The sequence below is a fragment of the Miniopterus natalensis genome, chromosome 5, assembly GCF_054644295.1.
Source record: "Miniopterus natalensis isolate mMinNat1 chromosome 5, mMinNat1.hap1, whole genome shotgun sequence".
NCBI lineage: Eukaryota > Metazoa > Chordata > Mammalia > Chiroptera > Miniopteridae > Miniopterus > Miniopterus natalensis.
In genome coordinates, this window is record NC_142085.1 from 51,560,715 (window position 1) to 51,582,147 (window position 21,433).

Sequence of the window (21,433 nt, forward strand, 5' to 3'; positions counted from 1 at the left end):
ATTCCTCATTTTAAATGTAAAAAATACTTTGAGTTCCAAAATAAAAATTATTCAAGATGTGTTTTTCATTTGTTTCTGAATGACAGCAAACTAAATAACCTCAATTTTATAGGTTTTCGTTTCCTTTGGGCATTAAAAATTTAATCTGTACTTTCAAATTTCTTGCCTTATTTTAGAAAAGTGGAGACCAAAGAAATGCTGCTTAAAATGTTCTAATGAAAAATTGAGAAAATCTCCAGCGTCAAATAAAAATTAGACGCATCACTTAATTGTTACTGGACATATGTATATGTAACCTTCTATTGCTAGGTCTCTTAAAGTGAGTGAGTGAGTGTGTGAGTGAGTGAGAGTGTGTGTGTGTGTGTGTGTGTGTGTGTGTATTAACCATTCCAACATGACCTGGAGCTAGAACACTCCTTCTTTCCTTACAGTGCTAACCTGCTGGTTGACCATTCATTTTGTCCTCAAGGATTTCTCTCAATGAATAATTCAGACTCAAGCTGCATATTGGTAACTATATTTAAAACCAAAAAATTCGTCACATAATAAATACATTTTATGCACATGTTAACTTCGAATTTACTTCAGAAAGCTATTTACAATATAAATAATTATAAATGGGAGCACTTTGCAAGATATCATTGACATAGCTAATATTTTCTACTTTACATTCCAAAGTAAAAGTTCAAATTACAGATTTATACTACGATGCCACTAAAAACTTTACATCGCAAGATGGTATTTGAAATATTGGCAATCAGTATCTTCTTTCACAAATATAATCCTTTTTATAGCATGTCAGTCAAAAAACAAACATAAAATATTTTATCTTTTTTGAAGTGCCTACTCATAAGTTTCATTTTTTGAAATATGTCCCCTTTGGAAAAAAGAAAAACAAAACAATGGGGAAAAATTACAGTACTTCTAAAAACTTCTCACGCCATTTCATTTCTTTTGAAATGTAAACACGCCAGGGTTGTTGGTTATAAATTCAATTGTGATTAAATGTGTTCCAGATCAGCAAATTAGGACAAATTTTCCACTCTATAGGTTTATGAAAGCAAAGCCCCATGCAGCAAAATTACAATAATTAAAACTATAAATATTTGGTTTAAAATTAATAATTAGGATTTTGTATGTGAACCATCAGTTTTTAAGGAGCACAGAATTGTTTCTTGCTTTACAATTGCATGTGTGTGTACATATATGTAAATATGTAAGCACACATCCAGCCTTTCTGCATACAATCTTAGAGAAGGAACTCTGAACAAACCCCTGTTTGGATATGAGCACAATCTACCCGTACAATTCTTGTGCACAAGAAATGAGTACCACACGGAAATTTCCCCCAAGAACATTTTCTATATAAGATATCTTTTCCATATGTTCATAGCTGTTCTGTCATTCATTTAAACTTTAGAATGATAATGAATGTTTTACCCACAATGCATTTGCCAGTAACACAAACCAATAGATCTTGCCGTCTTACAGTCAAATTCCTATTTGAAAAAACAGACATATACATGAAAGTTGACTCACTTAGAGAACCATAGGATTTACTTGCTTTATTAAATCATTTAGAAAATAGAATGCATGTCTATGTCCTGTGATTTGAGTGAACTGGAGAGTCAGATCTGGGCATTCAAACTCTTTAAATAAATGAGAGAGTATATTAAAGTGTAAGCTATCCCCTGGGCCAGGTAAGTGACCCCAAAATGGCCAAATCCTCAGTTTTCCAAATATGAGCATGATCTCCCTTCCAAATTCTACTAGTATCAATAGAATTTCAACAAACACCTTAGTAATGTCCTGCTCTTGAGAGAGAGAGAGAGAGAGAGATATATAACATATCATACCTGTATTCAGAATGCCTCTTTAGTGTCCTCTATCAAACTTAGTTGGTCTAGGTCTTGGGGGAGAAAAGCCTTTTTAAATAATTTTAAAATATCTATGCATATCTTCTAAATGATCTTTTTGTGAATCAATCTTCATCCCCCATTAGAAAAAGAAAAAGAAAATAGAGCATATCACCCTTTTCCAGAAGATCCTATTAAAGCTTATTTAAAGTGGATTCTCTGCTCAGAGGCATCATGTGGCAGCAGGGTTGAGAGAAAATTAAGAATACTACCCAATGGAAATAGTCTAATCCCATAAAGTAACATCAGGAAAGAATAAGTGGGTTTACTGAAGGGAAACCATTTATTGCATCCTGTCTCATTTTGAATGTCACATCAGTACTGTGTCATATTATCCCATATCAGGCAATTACAGTTTAGAAAAGCTGGTCCGTTATATTCAACATAGTATGTCAAAAGACGAAGCTGAAGCACACCACATGTCTGACCTATAGTGACTGTGACAATAACATTATGCATCCAAAATTAATGTCAAATTTGTATATTCTCAATAATAGTTTTAGTATAATTATCCAAAGAAAGACAGGGGACCATACTCATTTTTAAATGGGCAATAAAGATATTCTTACTAGCACTAGAAAGCATGAGCTTTGTTTCATCTAGTGAATTGCTTGCTACATATTGTAACAGTAATTGGATAAAGCCCATGTCTATGAACCCTCAAGGTGATATAAAAATTCATGCTTCTCTCTCTATTTTAATCAAGTACCATGATTCTCAGGTTCCATTTAACAAAGTTATGGAAATCAAGGATTAAAACTAAAGCCAGTTTAATGTTAACTGAGTAAGTTATTGGGAACATACATATTTTACATTCCATATTTTAAAAAGACACAGATGACATCTTCATTATGAGACAACATGTTCCTGCACAGAACAGAATAATGTAGATTATAAATATATTTTAGCATGTCTATGTGTATAGTATATTAAAAAGTTACCTTGCCATAAACTATCTCAACTTATCTTGGGTCATTCTGTAATAATCATGTCATATTGCAAAAAATGTAAGCTATATAATACTGTAGGCCTGTATGGCATTATATTTAATGTAATAAATATGCTACTATAAAATTATTGACATATAAAGTAAATAAATGGTTTGTATTTAAAACTGGCTCAATCTATCAAAAATTTTAATAAAGATGTAATTTAGTTCATTCTATCCTTGCTTAAAAATATTGGTCATACCATTTTAAAGAGCATTATTCCTTATGATTACCCCTATTTGTAGAGTTTGTAATTTCTTTCCTCGATTAACTGTCTTCCATATAAATATTCCACTGAAATTTCTTTAGTCTTTTCTTTCCTATCAGTTCATTTTCCTTGATTCTTAAGATTCTATTTCCTTTGTAGCATCTGTCTCTGACCTTTTTAGTAGAATGTATATCCATCAGTAAAACCCATCTGTATAGACTCCCTTTCCAAAACACATCATATCCTTCAGATATTTGTGTCCTGGAACCATTCATCCATCTACAGAATTCTGCAGAACCTTTAGCATTCCTAAAACCTTACTTCATGTTGCAAAATGATCAAAAGTTCATTTTAAGTATTCCAGGGACTTCTCATAAATGTTTTTCTCAAAATTTGAGTAGTTTTGCTTGTTTAATTCAAAATTTAGCTTTATTGTTTGAGCTTTTTTGAAAGTATATATAACCACTAACTTTCTCATCTACTTGCACTTTTTCCATTCACAGCACGATGCTGTTCTCTCATACCCAAGACATATTTATTTAATTTTATGTAGCCACTTTTCTCTTGTACAAACAACCCAGTTATTCACCTCTCAGATTATCATCATTTAGATTGTCACCTACCTACGGATTGCCAGATAACTGTGTTATATGATGAAAATATAGTACTAATCCCTGAGTGTTCAATGTCACGGTGTCTTCAAAATTATAAGTCAACTTTTTCCAATATATTCCCTCTGAATATGACAAGAGTCGCAGGCATGGGGCTCCTAGAAAATATTAGCTATGAAACTTCTTTAGTCACTTATGTCACTTTGCTTTGATTATTAGAGAACAGTGCGTCAAGTAAATCTCACTGATTTTCCTTCTCCCTCATCAGTTTCCACCATCTACACGGTGGCCGACCTATAAAGTTGTAACTATACACGCCTACGATAACCCACGCACCTGCTTAAGTTACAAAGCATCTAGAGCTCTCTATGAGAACAGCAAGGCCAGAACGATCAGTCTAACAACTAACAGCCGAGAGTTAACTGATCAACAAGTTCTGTGCTTCTGCACCACTGAACCCCCGACCTGTGGGACGTTAGAATTGCCCTAAGATGAAGAAACTGGGGCCCTGGTGTGCTGAGTGATACATCTATGTTCCCCAAAAAAACTGATAGGCAGGGTCAGGACCAGAACCCAGAGATCTTGGCATCTAGTCTGCTGGTCTTTCTACAGTTACACTTAAGACCAAGTTCTTTGTTTTTGTTGTATACAAACAAGGAAAATGAATGCTTGGTCTGTTCCATCAGTCTAAGTACTACTCTCACCTCTTTAATCCCTTGTTATCAGCCTAAACTTTTATCTTAGCCTCTCCCCTGAGGCTTTCCATGTGTTGTCACATTTACACATCTGTGCTTTGAAATGTTGTCAAACACTTAACTGCTACCATGTAGCACTTCACTGGTTTTCCTTCGTTTTTGCACTTATTAGCCTTTTTTTCTTGGTGAATTGGTTTGCATTTTTGGGGGGTAGTTTTATGAGCCCCAAGTATGTTAATTACATATTCTGAACCTTAAACTGTTCATTTTGAGATATTATTTCATTTCTCTCTGCCTCTGGCCTTTCTAGCTTCACTAACTATTTCCAATCGGGCACTCCAGGTTTTTGATGTGTGTCCCAACGTCTCAGTACTTTCATTTAGAGAAACCCTTACTGATATGTCAATGTGATCCTGTTCCTTGTCTAACTCAAAAGCAAGGTGAAAAATCACCACTTCCTGATTGCTTATAATGGGTACCAGGTGAAAACTCATTCTAATACCATATCCATAACCATTTCCCTAATTTATACCTGAACCAAATGAGCTGGCTGGGTAGAAGCACAAAGAAGAAAACATTACAAGATATATCTCTTTCTTAGTTAGCTGGAGAACAAAAATTTCTTTAATAATCTTAATGTCCTAAGGCTAAGGAAAGTTCCCCATTCGGGGTATATTTATGGTACATAGTCTATATTTCTGCACGTAATTGTACACTGCAGTTTGTAGATAGTGCTCTGTCTATGAGGGTCACTGGATTTTCCCAGCACAATGTTGTCATCCATCAGTCCTTTCCTGTGTATACATCCTCCCTTAATCTACACAAGCATTTTTCATTTTTCAATTCAAAATTTATCGATTCTGTTCCCATATAATTAGAGGGGAAATTTGTATATTCACTTTAGCTCCATTATCTGTGCATAATCTTGAATGCTAGTGCTGTTTTCTTTGATTTCAAAGGAACACATGTCAAATACCCAGTAACTTAAATTATCCTCTCTAACAATCTGTAGCATAGTAAATGCTGGTCATGGGGCATTAAACTATAAATATGTTTCAGAGATCCTTAAAGAACAAAATATTTTAGAAAATCATCAGCTTCCATTGGTTATTATAACAGATGTTCCCTTGTGTCCTTGTGCTGGGTCTGGCTGCATCCTTAGATGGGAGGTTACATCAAAGTGTGAGCCATTACAGCCCAAGGAATAGTTTCTAATGGTTTCACTGTCATATAAGTGCTCCAAGGCATATCCAGTTAATGTGTAAGCATGCTTATCAAAATACTGCCGGTGAGAGCCAAAGCAGTTTGGAGAGATGGCAGGATGGTCTCCTGCTGTCTGATGAGGAGACATATCCGAATGGAGATAGTCTTTAGTTAGGATCAAACCGGATTTTGAAATGCGATCCGAACTGGGACTACTTATCCTAGACAGTGCAGTGGGACTGTTGTCATAGTCATTTTCGTGGGGGCTCAGCATCTTTCCCTCCCTCTGTTGGATGTGGTCACATGGTGAAGTGTTGGCAAGAGTGGAGCCATGGCAGACTTCGCCTGTCGGTGGGGGCTGTTGGTAGTTTGCAAAGCAGAGGGAGTGTTTTTTCCCAGCTCCATTAATGGAAGCCAGTTGGTCTGGGGGAGCTTTCCTTAGCTGCAATCTGTTCTCTTCTTCTTTAATCATTTGCTGGGTAGCTCTTATCAGAGTTTCAATTTTGCTAGGTTCATGTGGGCTACTTTGATATTGCTCAGTGCGATATCGGTCACCTGATTCGCTGGCAGACCCAGGGTCTGGAGAACTGACCACACTGTCTTCATCCCAATGACCTCGCCCTAGAAATAAGAAAAAGCGAAAGGTAAGCGGTCTCGAATTTCACCCCCCAAAATTTAAGTGTATTTCTTTTTAAAAGAAACCTTATCTCTTTCCTTTTTAACATATGCACCAATATTTGAAACAGACAGGTTCACAGGACAGACAGACCATCAAAGTATTGGACTGGAATTCATGATTCTGTGGCTTTTAAATGCAGATGAAGTTTATAACAAGTTTTTTGGAAGGCAAACTTTGTTCGTAGGTTGTGAATGGCAATTAGCAAAATGGTGAAGTGTGTTTCTACTTCATATATGCACATCATTTGACCTGTCTGACTGTAAATAATAAAAGAAAAATGCATAACATTTGGTTTATGTTATTTTCTGGAAAAGTGTCATGTTAAATTAATGCTTAGAAAATGCTTTCAATTGGGTTTGAGAAAGACAAAGATATAGGCTGGGCTATTTTCTCAATTCCAAATAAATCACCTAAAATGTTAGTATTGCTAAATGTGCCTTATGTAGAGTTACAATAAAGCTCTAATGTAATTTTAAAACTATTTGAAGGTTAAGAATATATACGCATTCATATATGTGTAGATGTGTACATGGATATGTACATATCTTGTCCCAATCAAAAATATATTGTCTTCTCAAATCTAGTAGTATAAATCTCAGTTTTACAAATAATCATATAGTAGCTCATATCTTAGGTTGTTTCTGATATAAGGTGAAGAGTAAATAAAATTAAAAATGTTAATAACAACTCATTCTGAACCAAGGAGAAAGATCTAATATACAGGAATCGTGCATCCAAAATATACTGTGTGAATTAAATAATTCTCAAAGCAGTCTGAAGTCAGTATGAAAAGAGAGAAGAGGAACAGGTGAAAGTTGTAAGGGAAAGTTAAGTTGTAAGCTGCTTAATGCTGCAGGGAAGCCCTGGATCTCACTATTCATTGCTTTCCTTTTCCCTTCTCTTATTTTATTTCTAATATTTTCTTCCAGGTCATGTAGGTTAAGCCAGGATTGTCCCTTCACTCCACTCTCTGGCAAGCGATTGCCCTTTGCCCTGGGTTTCCATTGCCAGTCTACCAAACTAGAGAAATTCAAAGTAAAAGCAGACAAATAAAAAGCAAAAATAGAAAAATTAAAACCATAGAAGGAGGTCAGGGCCTGGATGGTATCTGACAGAAGACGTTATGGGTGAGTAAACACTGTCTAGCACATTTCTCACCCTAAAGACACAGCAAGAAGAGTAATATCAGGGCCGTTGGATCAATCTTAATGTCACTGACTTATAATAAAAGAGGGAGGGTTTCAAAGACCTGCCAGGACCCAAGTTTGAAATGGACAGAATGGGCTCCCCGACCAGTTTACTTTCAAATGAACAAAGAAAAGTATTAGTAGCACTAAAGGCTTTCACTGCATTGGCCATTTCTGTGTGTTTGTAAAGCCAGGTAATAAACTCAAGGTGAAAAATCTCCAGAGTTCTACATATCCTTTACTCACAGGGGACACTGTGGGTTGTCAGAATGAGAAGAGAAGGTGGCAGTCACTGGCATTTGATGCCCAGAGGGCCAGAGAGGTTAAACTCCCGGTGATGTGAGTCATGGGCCATAAAACAAAGACTGCCCCCCCCCACACACACACACACATGCCAACAGTAAGTACCCTAAGCGAGAAACAGCTAGAGGAGCCCAAAAGCACTTACACCCACATTTGAAGCAGGGCAATACAGAAGAAAATAATTCACAAAAATTTACATACGTACATACTACAAACTCAATAGGCTTACTCAACAATTCGCTTTAACTTAATTTCCTTACATTTTTGATGTTTAAAATGGGAATCATTTCTACTCTCCTGCCCCAAATAAATATATTTGGCCAACCATTAGCAAAATAAAATACTCTGTAAGAGAGTGGACCTGGTTTTTGAATCCCCTTGGCGTGAGTTTCCGTTCAGTCAGTTCCAAGGAGAAGCCCCGGGTCAGCCCCTGCGTGTCCCCGCGGGCCCCTGGTGGGCCCTGATCAGCCCTGCGTGTCCCCGCGCGCCCCTGGTCAGCCCCTGCGTGTCCGCGCGGGCCCCTGGTCAGCCCTGCGTGTCCCCGCGCGCCCCGGCTCAGCCCCTGCGTGTCCCCGCGCCCCTGGTCAGCCCCTGCGCCTCCGCGCGGGACCAGCCCACCCGCCGGGCGCGCAGCGGCGCGGGGCCGCCCTTACCGTGGATGCGGTGCACGGCGATGTGCGGCATGCCGCTCTCGTAGGCCTCGCGGCTCTCCGGGGAGGCCTTGGTCAGCGGCAGCGCGGCGCGGGCGCCCCACCAGGGCTCCCTCGCGGCCTGCGGCGCGCCCAGGAAGTACCTGCCCGCCTCGCAGCGGCCGCCCTCGCAGGCCTGGCCGTGGAGGTGCCGCTCCTCCGGCCGCCGCGCCGGCTCGAGCGCGAGCCCGTAGCAGAGCGCGCCGCGCTCCGACAGCGCGCGGTAGGCGCAGGAGCCGTCGAGCGGGCCGCCCGGCCTGTCGGCGGCGTCCAGGAGCTGCGGGGAGGCCGCGTCCGTCAGGGGGCTGCCCCCCCACTGGCTGTCGTGATCGGATTCTGATCTTTCCGTGTGAAATCCCGAATACTGAAACCGAGAGGGTGGAAAACGTACATTTAAAAAAATAGCCTTTTTATTCTGCAAGCACCCCTAAGGACACACTGGGCTTAGGGCACCAGAATAAGACACTCTCGCACCAGCTGGGCACCCCTGACTTGCAATCAGCAAGCAGTCGAGCAAAACAAAATCCTTTTGGCTGCCGAAAGGAGATTAAAGTAATAACAACAAACATGGGTGGAACTAAATGCCAGGCATCCTTGAAAGTGCTTAGTGTGAATTGCCCCCCCCCACACACGTCTAGTCGTTATATTAACCCTTTAATTGAAATATTAGTAACCCATTGTATGGATAGGGAAGCTAAGGCCCAAAAAGGGAAAATTATTTGCCCAAGGCCACAGGGTTAGCAAGTGGCAGAGCCAAGATTCAAACCCAAATTCTCCATTAGTACCCAAATGGTATCGCCAAAGGGAGAGTCCAAGAAAGCTTCATATTTTACTTCTATTTGCTTTTCACATTTTGTTTTTCTGAATTAAAAACCAAAACAACAATAAGGATTAAAGAAGGTATCTATGTGCTGCACCCTAACTCTTCACATGGGACTGTTAACTCTCTGAGGGCTGTGCTGGCTACATGGAGGAGAGTTAATAAATGCTTACCTAATTCAACTGCAACATAACTTTTAAAAAGTCTTGCCCATATAAGCTGGCCCTATTCACTGGGGTGTGTTTCTTGCTTTCAAAGTAAACTTCAAATACTTGTAGGATCATCAGGGAAACACAGCTGCAGGCCATGCTGTGCCTTGTTGGAATCATGCTGCTCACTTGTTGCCAGAGTATTTGGTCCAGTGTTGAAAGAAACTTAAAAGGCTCAGCAGACCTCCCTAGGAGATATGCTGGGCTTGAAGGTCCTCGTGAGCCATTAAAATTAGCAATATAATTTCTACCTGGTTTCAGTTCCCTGATGCCAAACACAAGTCTAGGTACTATACAGAGATTTCCTGCTATGATAATAACTGTCATTTATTGAGAACTTACTATGTGCCTGTCAATGTGCTAATCATTGTGTATATACTATATCATTAAATCTTCATCACACCTGGACATTAGTACACCTCCATTTTATAGATGAGGAAACTGCATCACTAAGGGCTTTAATAAGATGGCACAGCCACAGTTTATCTGGCCTCAAAGCCTGCACTCCAAACCATGATTTTACACTTGCGAGAAAACACTATTAAGGAAGAGGGGAGAGGGAAATGGATCAATTGTTAGAGAGGTTTCCAGTGAAGTGGCTTTATACTCTCAGGAACCAAAATATAAGTCCATTTTACACTTTCATTCTTAGCCTAGAAAAAAGGAGGAATGGATGTCTGTGGTGGGGTGGGGGTGGGGGGGAATAAATTCCTAGGCTCCACTGTTTTTGACTTGTCATGTGCTAGTTGGGCAAATTTTACCGAGAACTTCACACAACAAGGTAACTCTTTCCTTCACCCAGGCCCACCCTGAGCAGAAGGGAGAATCCTGACTTCCCCACTTAGTGCAAACAGGCAGCTCACCTAGGGGCTCTTGGAGCCAGAGCAATGAGCTACCAAAGTTCCTCTAGGGAAACCCCATATGCTAATAAATACAGCACATTCAGGATAGAGTTCTGGGTAAGTTCCAGGTTCAAGATTTTCCCATTACCATTTCTAATTATTACTTTAATTATTTTCCAAATGTACGTAAGGATTATCAGCACATTTCATCAATACAAAAATAATAGTAAATCCAACTTTTTTCCCTGCAGGACTATGAGTTGGGCATATCAAGGCATCCTGAGCTCTATTTTCCTACATCAGACCTCCACGTGGCCTCAGCCTTTTCTCCTCATGAACACCAGCCTTTCTTTTCACAAGATGCCACCTTCACTTTCACCAAGTGAGTGTTGGCACCCCTCTCCTTATTGGGTGAGGATCAGAGTGCTATGCATTTGCCCTTTGGTAGCGCCACCCATGTGCTTGCCTAGGAAAATTTCAGGTCATCATGCTATTCCAAGCTAGAAATTGCCCAGACTCTGCTTGTTTTGATAAAAGTACAAACCAGGCCTATTTCTGAGGTACTCCAGTCAAGACTTTTGAGCCCTATTGAGAGGGGAAAAGCTTCCCCTGAGTGTATATGGGAAAGTGCTATTGGCGCTGCAGAGGAGAACATTCTGTCCTTGGCTCACAGAGAAAATTCAACACAAGGTAACCGTGACATGCACGAGGTACACATTTCAAGAGCACCCGAAGAAGAAGTTGAGGGATAAGCCTCTTGTCAATAGTCAGGAAACTACAACAGCGTGTACACTGCCCTTCAAACAGGCAGAAATTGGGTGACTGAGTTAGACCAAGACCTCGCATTGCTTTAGAGGCCCAGAGGAAAAGCCTAGCTGTAAACCTTTGTTTTTCAAGCCCTGTAAACTTGCACCTGTGCGCACTTTCAAAACTCTGAGCCACATTCATCCCTTTGAAAGGAACCGCACTAGAAGTGAACTCTGTTGAGAGCAGTACAACCCCGTAATTTGATGTGAACCCTTTCAGGTGTTCATTAAGTGTCTGCGGAAAGAGAGCCGAGAGGGAAGGTGGCCGCCAGCCAACACATGCCTGTGCAGCACAGCCAACGAACGCGGCTTAGCGAGGCGCCCGGTCTTCCCCGCGCCTGCTTTTGCTGCTAACTGCATGTGCCTTCTTGGCTTGTGGTTTAATTTCTTTTGTCCCAAGAGGAAAAGAGTCATGATGATACTTAACCTATCAAAGGCTGATCCAGAAAAGGGGCCATTTGATGGAAGAGGCAGTAGGGACAGGAAGCCAAGAGAACTTGGTTCCAGGTCAGTCCCTGCGTGTTGCTCTCAGGGTAACCTTGGCCAAATTAGTTTCTTTCTTAGTCTCGTCTGTAGGATGACATATTGGTTAGGTTAGACTTTCTCTAGCTTTTCTCTCAGCTCTAAAATCCTGTATGATACCATCAGTATTTGGTATCTTCCTTTCTAGTGTTGAAACATATGATTCCTGTGCCTATCCCTAGATTTCACTTATTTAAAGAAGATAAATTACTTAGAACTACAATCCATGTCCATGAATTCTTATTGTCATGGTTATAAGAAGAAAGTTACATAATTTTACTATAATGTTGATTCCCCCCCCCCCCCAAGTATCCCATTATAGCACAAGTTTTAGAGGGATTACATGATGCCTTTTGGTCAATAAATTAATACATTTTAGAGGCTTCTGAGTATGAAGAATAATGGCAGCCATCTGAATCTATATCTCTCTACACATCCTTCCCCCAGAACCTATAGGTCATCAAGGAGCACAAATTAAATCACACATGACCCATGCTATCGCCGTTACTAGGAGGCAGAAAATATGCCGAACTTCAAACTTCAAGTTATTTATAAGTTTTTTTAAAAGCTCAACAGCAGCTGCTATGAGCCTGTGGGTGCAGAGAGGAGAAGGGGAGGTTTAAGAGACTCCATGAAAGAGAAAAAGGATGGGTGGGGGGTAAAGTTTAGGACTTTGGCAAAATGTACAAAATCATCACAAGTAAGTGCCAAAACACGAGCACACGGTGACCCACAGCATTGGCCACTGTAAAGGGCTCAAAATCAAGCAAAATCCAAAGCGTCAATTTGAGACAAGTGTCATTTCCATAAGAGAAGAAAGTTATGCTGAGAATGGGTCATGTCCCTCACAGACAGCAGTGAAAAGAAAGAAGAAAGAGGCGGAATTAAAGATCCAAAAGCAGGAAAGAAAAACAAGGCAGGCAAACCCTCTCTCCTCTGTCCCCTCTCTACCACCATCGTCACCCATTTACAAACTGTATTTCACATAACAGACAGGGAAAAGGGCTCTTGAAATAGCAACCCAGCCCATGAAATGCCAAGGAACAGGGGGGAAAAATTAAACTCCCTATAAAACTCTTATAGGAAAAAACCATGAAAATATAAATATCCCAGCTGGTTAAAAATTCTCATCAAGTAACCAACCATGAAACAAAAGAAACATATAAGACAACAAACACTCCAAATTGTAGTAAGTACCCTTAACAAGCATCTGGAGACACACACACGATATGCGCACAGGGGTGCATAACACCTGGAATCAGAAATTTAAAACTAAGAAATTGACAAAGAAAAAAATGCCCAACAACAACCACAAGATAGGGAAAAAAATGCAATAAAAACAGACCAAAGTCAAAGAAACTGAATAAATCTTCATTTAAATTACAAATTGTGAAAAAGAGAATAGATTTTAAATGAAAATTTTAAAAGAGAAATTTAAAAGAGATATCAAAGAAAGGCTAGAAAACATGTAAGGAAACAAATATTGGATAGAGAAAATAAAAGCGTCAGAGAAAGTAGTTAAAAGAAGATAGAAAGTTTTCAACGTATGTATAACATTTATATAGAAAGCAAAGGAACTGGAATTGTTAAAACAACTTGAAAAAGGATAATAAAGTGGGAGAATCTGTCCACCCAACTTCAAGACTTACCATATGGCTACAGTAATCATAACTGTGTGGATTGGTAGAGAAATAGATGCACAGATCAATAGAACAAAATAGAGAACCCAGAAATAGACCCACACAAATATGCCCAACTGATTTTGGACACAGGTGCAAAAGCAATTCAATAAAGGAAAATAGACTTAATGCATGATGCTGAGATAACCAGACACCCATAGGCAAAAATAAAATGAACCTCAACCTAAGCCTCATATCTTACATAACAAATTAAATGTAAAAGGTAAAAGTATAAAGCTTTTAGAAAAACAATGTCAAAGGAAATCTTCAAGCTCTGGGGCTAGATAAAGAGTTCTTAGACTTGATACCAAAAACACAATACATAAAAGAAAACTGATAGATTAAACTTGATCAAAATTAGAAACGTTTGCTCTGCAAACCACATATCAAACAAAGGACTGGTATTTAGAATCTATAAAGAACTCCCAAAACTCAGTAATAAAAAAAACCCAAAATGAGCAAAACACATGAAGAGACATTTCACCAAATAGATATACATGACAAAGAATCACATGAAAAAATGGTCAACATCATTGGCAATTAGGGAGATGCAAATTAAAGCCACAATGAAATATAAATGCATACCTATTAGGCTGGCTAAAATAAAAAATAGTGACAACAGCAAATGCTCACATTGCTGGTGGGAATGTAAAATGACACAGCTTCTCTAGAAACCAGTTCGGCAGTTTCTAAAAAAACGAAATGTGCAACTACCATATGCAATCCTGGATATCTTTTCCAGATAAGTGAAAATTATATTCATACAAAAACCTATACGTGAGCATCTATAGCAGCATTATTTCCCACTCCCTGGCTCTGTTTGTTCCCTTTCTTCTAAAAATTATTGTTAATTGTGGTAATATATATATAACATAAAACTTTCAGACTTACCCATTTTAAAGTGTACAACTCAGTGGCAGTAAGTACATTCACATTTCTGTGCAACTATTACCACCATCCATCTCCAGAACTCTTTATCTTGAAAAGTGGAAACTTTATCCATTCAATAATAACTCCCATAACTCTCCATCCCCGGGAGACCACCACCCTACTTCCTGTCTTTCCGACAGAGGAAATATGAATGAGCCCCAGGAATCCCAACGTGGCCTGGGGTGGGGCTTCCCAGAGAGTTTCTTTCTGAAACTCTCATCTAATTGTGTCACTCTCTTGCTTAAAATATTTTTTGTCTTCCTGTGTACTCATCAGATAACAGCAATATCACCTATATAAAGCAGAAACTATGAGAGAAACAAGGAGAAATACACAAACATCCAAATAGTAGGAGACTAAGACACCGCTCTCAGTATATGACAAGTAGACAAAAATAATAATGAAAAGAAAAACTATAGAAGATGTAAAAGACAAAACCAATCAGTTAAATGCTATGGCTATATATCGAACTTTACACACTGATAGTAAAGAATGATCTTTCTTAATGTACATAACTAATCATCAAAATTGATTAAAATGTATTAGGCCACCAAGAAAACCTTAGTACATTTCATGAAGTAGAAATATTATAAACAACACTCTTTGATCACAATGAATAAAAAATTAAAATTTTAAAAGCCCTTCCAACTGGGAAGGGCTATTAAATAACTTTGGGGAAAATAGGCAAATACAAACATAAACTAAAGAATTTCTGGGGAAAAGTTAATAAAAATACTACATATGTGGATTTATGGGATACACAGCTTACACACCTAAATCAATAAAAAAGAAAGAATAAAAATAAATTCAATTCTCAATTCAAAACCTAAAAAATAACCAAAGAAAGCACAATAAAAAATGGTCAAAAGACAAACTGACTATTCACGAAAAATACTAAAATAGCCCTTAAACATATGAAAAGATATTTAACTTTTTAATAAGATAAATACAAATTAAAACAACACTGAGAACCACTTCTCAATGATCAGATAAGCAAAAATTCAAAAGCTTGACAACACATTGTTTGGCAGAGAACGGGAAGCAGTCCTCCCACAGATCGCTGGCGGGTGCAAACTCATGCACCTTCTGTGCTTGCAACACCTCACAAAACCTGCAGTGTCCCACAGCTAAGGAATTAGAATCAGACCAAGAAATACACATTCAAGTATTGAGGTTCAGGTAAAGAGGCACCATATATGGAACCTACTCCAAAATGGTTCAGAAAAAAATAATGAGGGAAGATGGAAGGGGAAGAGAGAGAAAAATGACTAAACAAATATGGCAAAATGTTAAGCAGTGGTGACCTAGGTTCAGTCTACAGGAATACTTTACTATTCTTGCAACTTTTCTTTATATGTGAAATAATTTCAAAATAAATGCTTTATCATAAAAAAATCCTATGTAGTAAACTTATGTCTTATTTTTATAGAATGATTAGAGACAAAGCCATTTATAAAAACATCTTTTCTGAATGGAAAATTGTTCTATCACTGAATTATTTAAATATCTTTGCTTTTATTACTGATTATTAATATTTTGTGCACAAAAATGCAATTTAAAGTTACCCACTAGGGATTTTAGTAAAAACAGCATTGGACCCTGGACCCTGATCTACTATCATCCAATACGACTTGTACAAAAGATCATTTTCCTGGGGCCTTGATTTTCCCATCTGCAGAATAGAAACAACTACCTACATTATAGGACTGCAGTGAAGATCAATTAATAATATGCATCAAAGCATTCTTAAAAATGCAAACATGTTACAGATATGTATGTGCCATGTACGGGTCCTTGATTAATGACTTTCACATGTGTAAACAGGCATGCTTATCATATCACCATCTTATAAAAATGATTTTTTCCCTAGACTGTGTTTTCTAGAGACTGTGTTTCCAGTCCCATCTTACAGGCATGTAAGAGATAAAACATACATGTCAAAGGATAAGATATCAACATCCCAACTGCAAAAAGAAATCAGTCCACTGGCCAATTACCTAAACAATAGGACTTTCTTCCAAATATTCTGATTTTCAAAGCTGAATGCACTTTGGTCCAACAATTCTTATCACCTAAATTTTGACTGAAAGCCCAAAGATCTGTTTTAAAGGGTAGAGATATCATGAGAATCATGATTAATTAGAATATATGCAGGACCTGCAGATGGTTTTGCCCGTGATTGCTGGTGTCTATACTCTCTTCAAGTAAACAAAATCATGTTTTGGGAGCTGTGGTATGTCGGCTCCTCTTCCTTTGAAGAGGTAATAACAGTTCCCCCTATATTTAAGGCTATGAAATGGAATAATTTCATTTCTTATTTTAATTAGGTGCATCAATCAAGGAAAGAAAGTATACTGAAAGTTAATTTTTAATTTTGCTAAAACCTGTTTTTCTTTTTTAGAAAATTTGTTGTCATTCAGAGTACTCCGCACTTTAATTTACCCTTACTTCTTATTTAAAATTTAATTTTCAGAGCAGACATGCACTTTGGCAAATTAAAAAGTGAGTCAGCTAGAGGATGCCCTAGTTCTTATAAACATGAAACCAAATGCCACCCTCTAAAGGTGGGCTAAAGCTGACAGACAAAGAGCTGGGTAACTGCCAGAAATGCATGTCAGCTGACAGCCATATCCCCGGCTGAATCATTCCTTCTAGAGGAAACTAATACCTCATCCGGTGAAAGGTCTGAGCCATCATTTGGGGCTTTATATGCATCCAGTGGGAATTATTTACAATAGTTCCTTCTGCAATTCATTCTACTATTTGAGCGCCTACAGTTCGCAAGGCAATGTGCCAGGTAATGTGAAAAATACAGCCCCTCCTTCCAGGCGTTCACATTAGAAAGACTATAAATATCTTTATAAATAAAGTTATGTCCACAAAACATAACTTTAATACAAGTTAGAAGGAGGCAAGAACCCAAGCAGAGAGAAAAACAATGTTGTTTAGGAGCTCACAGAGGGAGCCATTACTCTCTCTCTTTTAACACTATAGCTGCTTAGGAAGAAAACATGAACTATGACTGATTAAATGGCAATTTACTATATGATTTGCATATACTACCGAATACCCATAACAACAACAAAACTACCATGATCAAATACTTGCTATATGTTAGTGACTATGCTGAGATCCCAGAGACATTATCTTATTAAATGCTAACAACATCTTAAAAGTATTATGAATCTCTTTACAGATGCAGAAAATGAAGCTCAAAGTTTAGGAGGGGAGATGCAAGTCCAGAGTCCTTGCTCTTTTTAGTACTCCAGGCTTATCTGGACTTAGGTACTTAGATATAAGGGTGACAGTGTCCTACCCCCTAAGCAGTAATGGATCCCAAGTCCCCAAGTATGTGTTTACACTCCAGTAAACCATCTCCACTCACCCTTGGGTGATGTCCTCTCACCACTGAAGCACTCTTTATCACAGTTACACCCACAGATATTCACCACAATTACACCCAAAGAGATTGCTCTTTTGATAAAAGCCCTGAGCTTCATTCCTGCCTCACCAGCATGTTCCAGACAGGTGCTCGGCATTCATCTGGATGTGGCAGCCACAACCCAACTCAGGAAAAATGCCAGATGTTCCAACAATAGATGTTACAGTTATCTATTTTTATTCTGGCAGCTCATTGAGGTTTTTATCATTTTTAGCTGTAAAATAAAGAGAGAGACCCCCTTATGGTAAAGTCCTGTTTTCCATGAAAAACTTTCACTCTCTCAAGCATGAGCAGCTTTCCTCTTGATTTGTGTCTGAACCATGAGAAAAAACATCACAGATGCAGACTGCATTGTACTAGGAACATATGCATGCTTTTAAATCACTTTTATCTTACTTTTTACTAATGTAACCCTGAAACATAAAATATGTTCTTTTTTTTTCTATTCACTGTTATGGGAAGAACAGATGGTAAAAGGGTTAGATTAAAGTAATACGGCATGTCCATTAAAATAACCCCCACTGCTGGGCTGCTCCCTCAAACAGGAGTTGTGTTTACTATAAAGAATGGCTTTGGCTTCCACACATTGGAAATTACTGGGGGCTCTCTCAAGGATAAACATCAGGGTAAGAGAGAAACTAATGTCAGAATCAAATGCATTTTAAAATGACAATTATGCAAGATATTTGGCTAATCTGAGAGGCTGACTGGAAACACGTGCTTGTGATAATGTAACTGAACAGCACTCAAATAATTGAGTCCATTTCTAACCTGAGTCAACTGTAACGTCTAGAAATCATAACTAACTGGAAGTCCAAAGAGGACATCAAATAAGACATTATTTTCTACATTCCTGCAGTCCTAAACGTGGTAGGTAGAAATTTTTTGCTGCCATTTATTTCTATTTTATTAATCAACAGCAAGAATCATTCTGTGCACGCTACACATTAAGAACAGCTAAGTATGACATGATTTCTACACAAGTTTCACAAATATTTAGCTTTGGAAAAGAATCCTCATGAATTGAGCAATAAATATTTCCATTTATACCATAAATAATTAGAAAGCAAGTACTGACTCAAAATTCAATTAGTAGACACTTTAAATATTTTGGTCATGTCTTCCTTCATTTTAGAAAATGGTATTATAAATTGTCAGCTCCTCAAAATCCATTTTTAAGAATGTGTTCACACGATTTTTCACTCATTTTTCATTTGCTCCACTTACAGTTCAATCTATTATTTACTGCATCGTTGTTTTTAACTTTAACCCACATTTTAGTTATTTTTAGCTCAAAGAACATTCTGGTGAGATATCTTTTATACCTGTAAAATCGCTGACATATTTCATGAAGTAGAAACACGGGAAGTTTTTTAACATGCTTCAAATGTGGTTTGAAATGTCATAAGCCTTCTCTTAATCCACCCCCCACAGTTACAAAAATGTTCCTGGGATTTGGTTCACTCATTTTTCTCACAGAAAAGTAACCATAGTCGACATCTCATTAGCTGTCAGGGTGATGTACAGCTGGAGGGGACTCAGCACTGCGGACCAGAGGTCGGTTTCCTCCACTGTAATTCTATAAGGAACCTCCTATAGAGGTCCATATGGAGAGGGCTGTTCCCGGACCATGAAATCCACAACTCACATCTTTTTGTAAATCCAAAGGTACAGTCCTAAAGGTTTGCCGGAATTTTCATGGCACTGAAGATTTTAAACTGGTAATAACATAGAGTAAATATTTAAATAAGCTTTTAAATGTCCTGACATACACAGCTATAAATGATCGAGAATATCCCAACTTGCATAGATAATATAGAAACAGTTCTAGTCCATTGGGTAAATCCTGGGTTTCCAGGACCAGTAGCCAGTTTTGATGGTAATCTTCTATTATGGGCTTCCATCACAAGCCAGATCCACTTCCATCCTTTCATCCGTCCTCTCACTCCCTGTTTTTTCACATACATGTGGCGGATTAGATAGGCTTGAACTAGATGGGTGCAGGTGGTGCCACCTGCTCCAGTGCCTTACTGCGGCTTTGTTTGGTGGCCCACTGGTTTATTCTGGGTCTGGACAAAGGACGGGCTGCCCAAGCTGCTCTTGGCAGTGGCCTAGGATGGAGCCAGCAGATTGGCAGGCATATTACTGGCCTCCTGCACACGGAAAGAGATCTATCGGATTTGTAATTTTGTGAAAAGAAATTGAAGCTAGAAGGCCCTCTACTGAGTTAATAAATTTCAAGTTGTTGTATGTAAATGGGAGGGTGGACCTACCTCTCTTCTTCTAAGCCGAGCTCAGTAAAATAATGAGGAAAACTATTACAACTATCATAACTGTCCATTAAATAATATACATCAGAACTTTGACCTTGAAACCCAGCAGTTCCATGCACTATAATGTGCTAAGGGGTTTTTTAAATTAAAGATACCCAAATCCAACATTCTTAGCTCTCGAAGGTTCCCATTATTAGTGGGTCAAAACCCACCAAGAACTATCAAATAAGGCACTTCTCTCTTTAATTTCACTGTTTAGTTTGAACTCAGTTTGATTTTACAGATTTTGTTACATAAAATCTCCTGGATACGTTTTGATGGTGAGCTCAGCCATTCCCTTCTTTGTTCAGCGGGGCAGCAGGGTGGCAGATCCCAGCCATCGCTCCCATTAGCCAGGGGCAAAGGCTTCCCATCTGATTTAGCACAGCTGTCTCACCCGCTGCCCAATTTCTTTTTCGACACTGCATCAACCCAGATCCAAACCGTCCTCTGTTATGGAATAGGGAGATGTGTTTAACAGGAATGATGCCATAGCCAGTGATGTGAGGGGATGAGAGCGGACGCTGCAGCTGTGCTTTGGGGACGGGGAGGATTTAAGCTCAACAGGAAAGGAGTCCTCAGGGAGAAGACACAGCAGACTCCAGTCAGTGCGGGGCAGATGTAGGAGTTGCTGAGGGGTACACAGAGGTAAAGACATAGCCTTGGTTAGACTGTAGAGATCGGAACTCATTCTATAACCAGTAAGGAGCTTCTGTGGGCTTTTAAATAGGGCCAGGAGTGAGAATTGATGAGTTTGGTACATGGCAAAAATGATATTTCAGAAAGTTTACTCTGGCGGGAAGGATCAGAGACTGAAAGAACAATAAGGAGAATGATAAAGGAGTCTAAATATGATGGGCTGTTCTGGAGAGTCTGGAACCAGACAAAGATGGGGGGTGGGGCAGAAGCGAAGCCACAGGAACAAGAAGCATCGTGGAAGAGCATGACCCTCATAGGTCTTTTATGTCCAGAAGCTCAAAAACCAAACCAAACAAGCAAACAAAAGTTTAAGAGACTTTTCCCTTTCATTTAGAAACCTATCTTTCATGTACATAACTTATTAAATGAGCAATGAGACAGGGACCTGTAAAGCATCCACTAATCATGGGAACTGAGCCCTGGAACCAGGGACATGCCCATAAACAAAGACGCGTTCCTGAGATGGAAGACAGTGCCGAACAGCATTTCTTGCACTGACACTCACATCAATGCAGTTATTTTGTAATTAAAACACACACACAGCCTATTTCAAATAAGGCACCCGGGTTCCTCCTGAAACCCACGTGCTCAGTGAGGCTTGAGAAGCAGGGTTATGACAGGTAAATTTGGGAGCCTAAGAAAGCTGATTAGTAGGGAAGTATGTGACCAGAGACTGATCCCATGAAACGATC

At 38.9% G+C, this 21,433-nt stretch overlaps 1 protein-coding gene across 1 annotated transcript in view; it reads right to left on the reverse strand.

Moving 5' to 3' along the window:
- Positions 1 to 1,835: 1,835 nt before the first annotated feature.
- The window catches only part of SIM1 (SIM bHLH transcription factor 1), a 67,160-nt gene continuing 47,562 nt past the window's right edge, over positions 1,836 to 21,433 (reverse strand). The window contains exons 11-12 of the mRNA XM_087817157.1: positions 8,445 to 8,844; positions 1,836 to 6,243 (exon numbers count right to left, since the gene is read on the reverse strand). Of these exons, the coding sequence (XP_087673283.1) occupies positions 5,513 to 6,243; positions 8,445 to 8,844 (1,131 nt within the window). The 3' untranslated portion in view covers positions 1,836 to 5,512. The remainder of the gene's footprint in view (positions 6,244 to 8,444; positions 8,845 to 21,433) is intronic.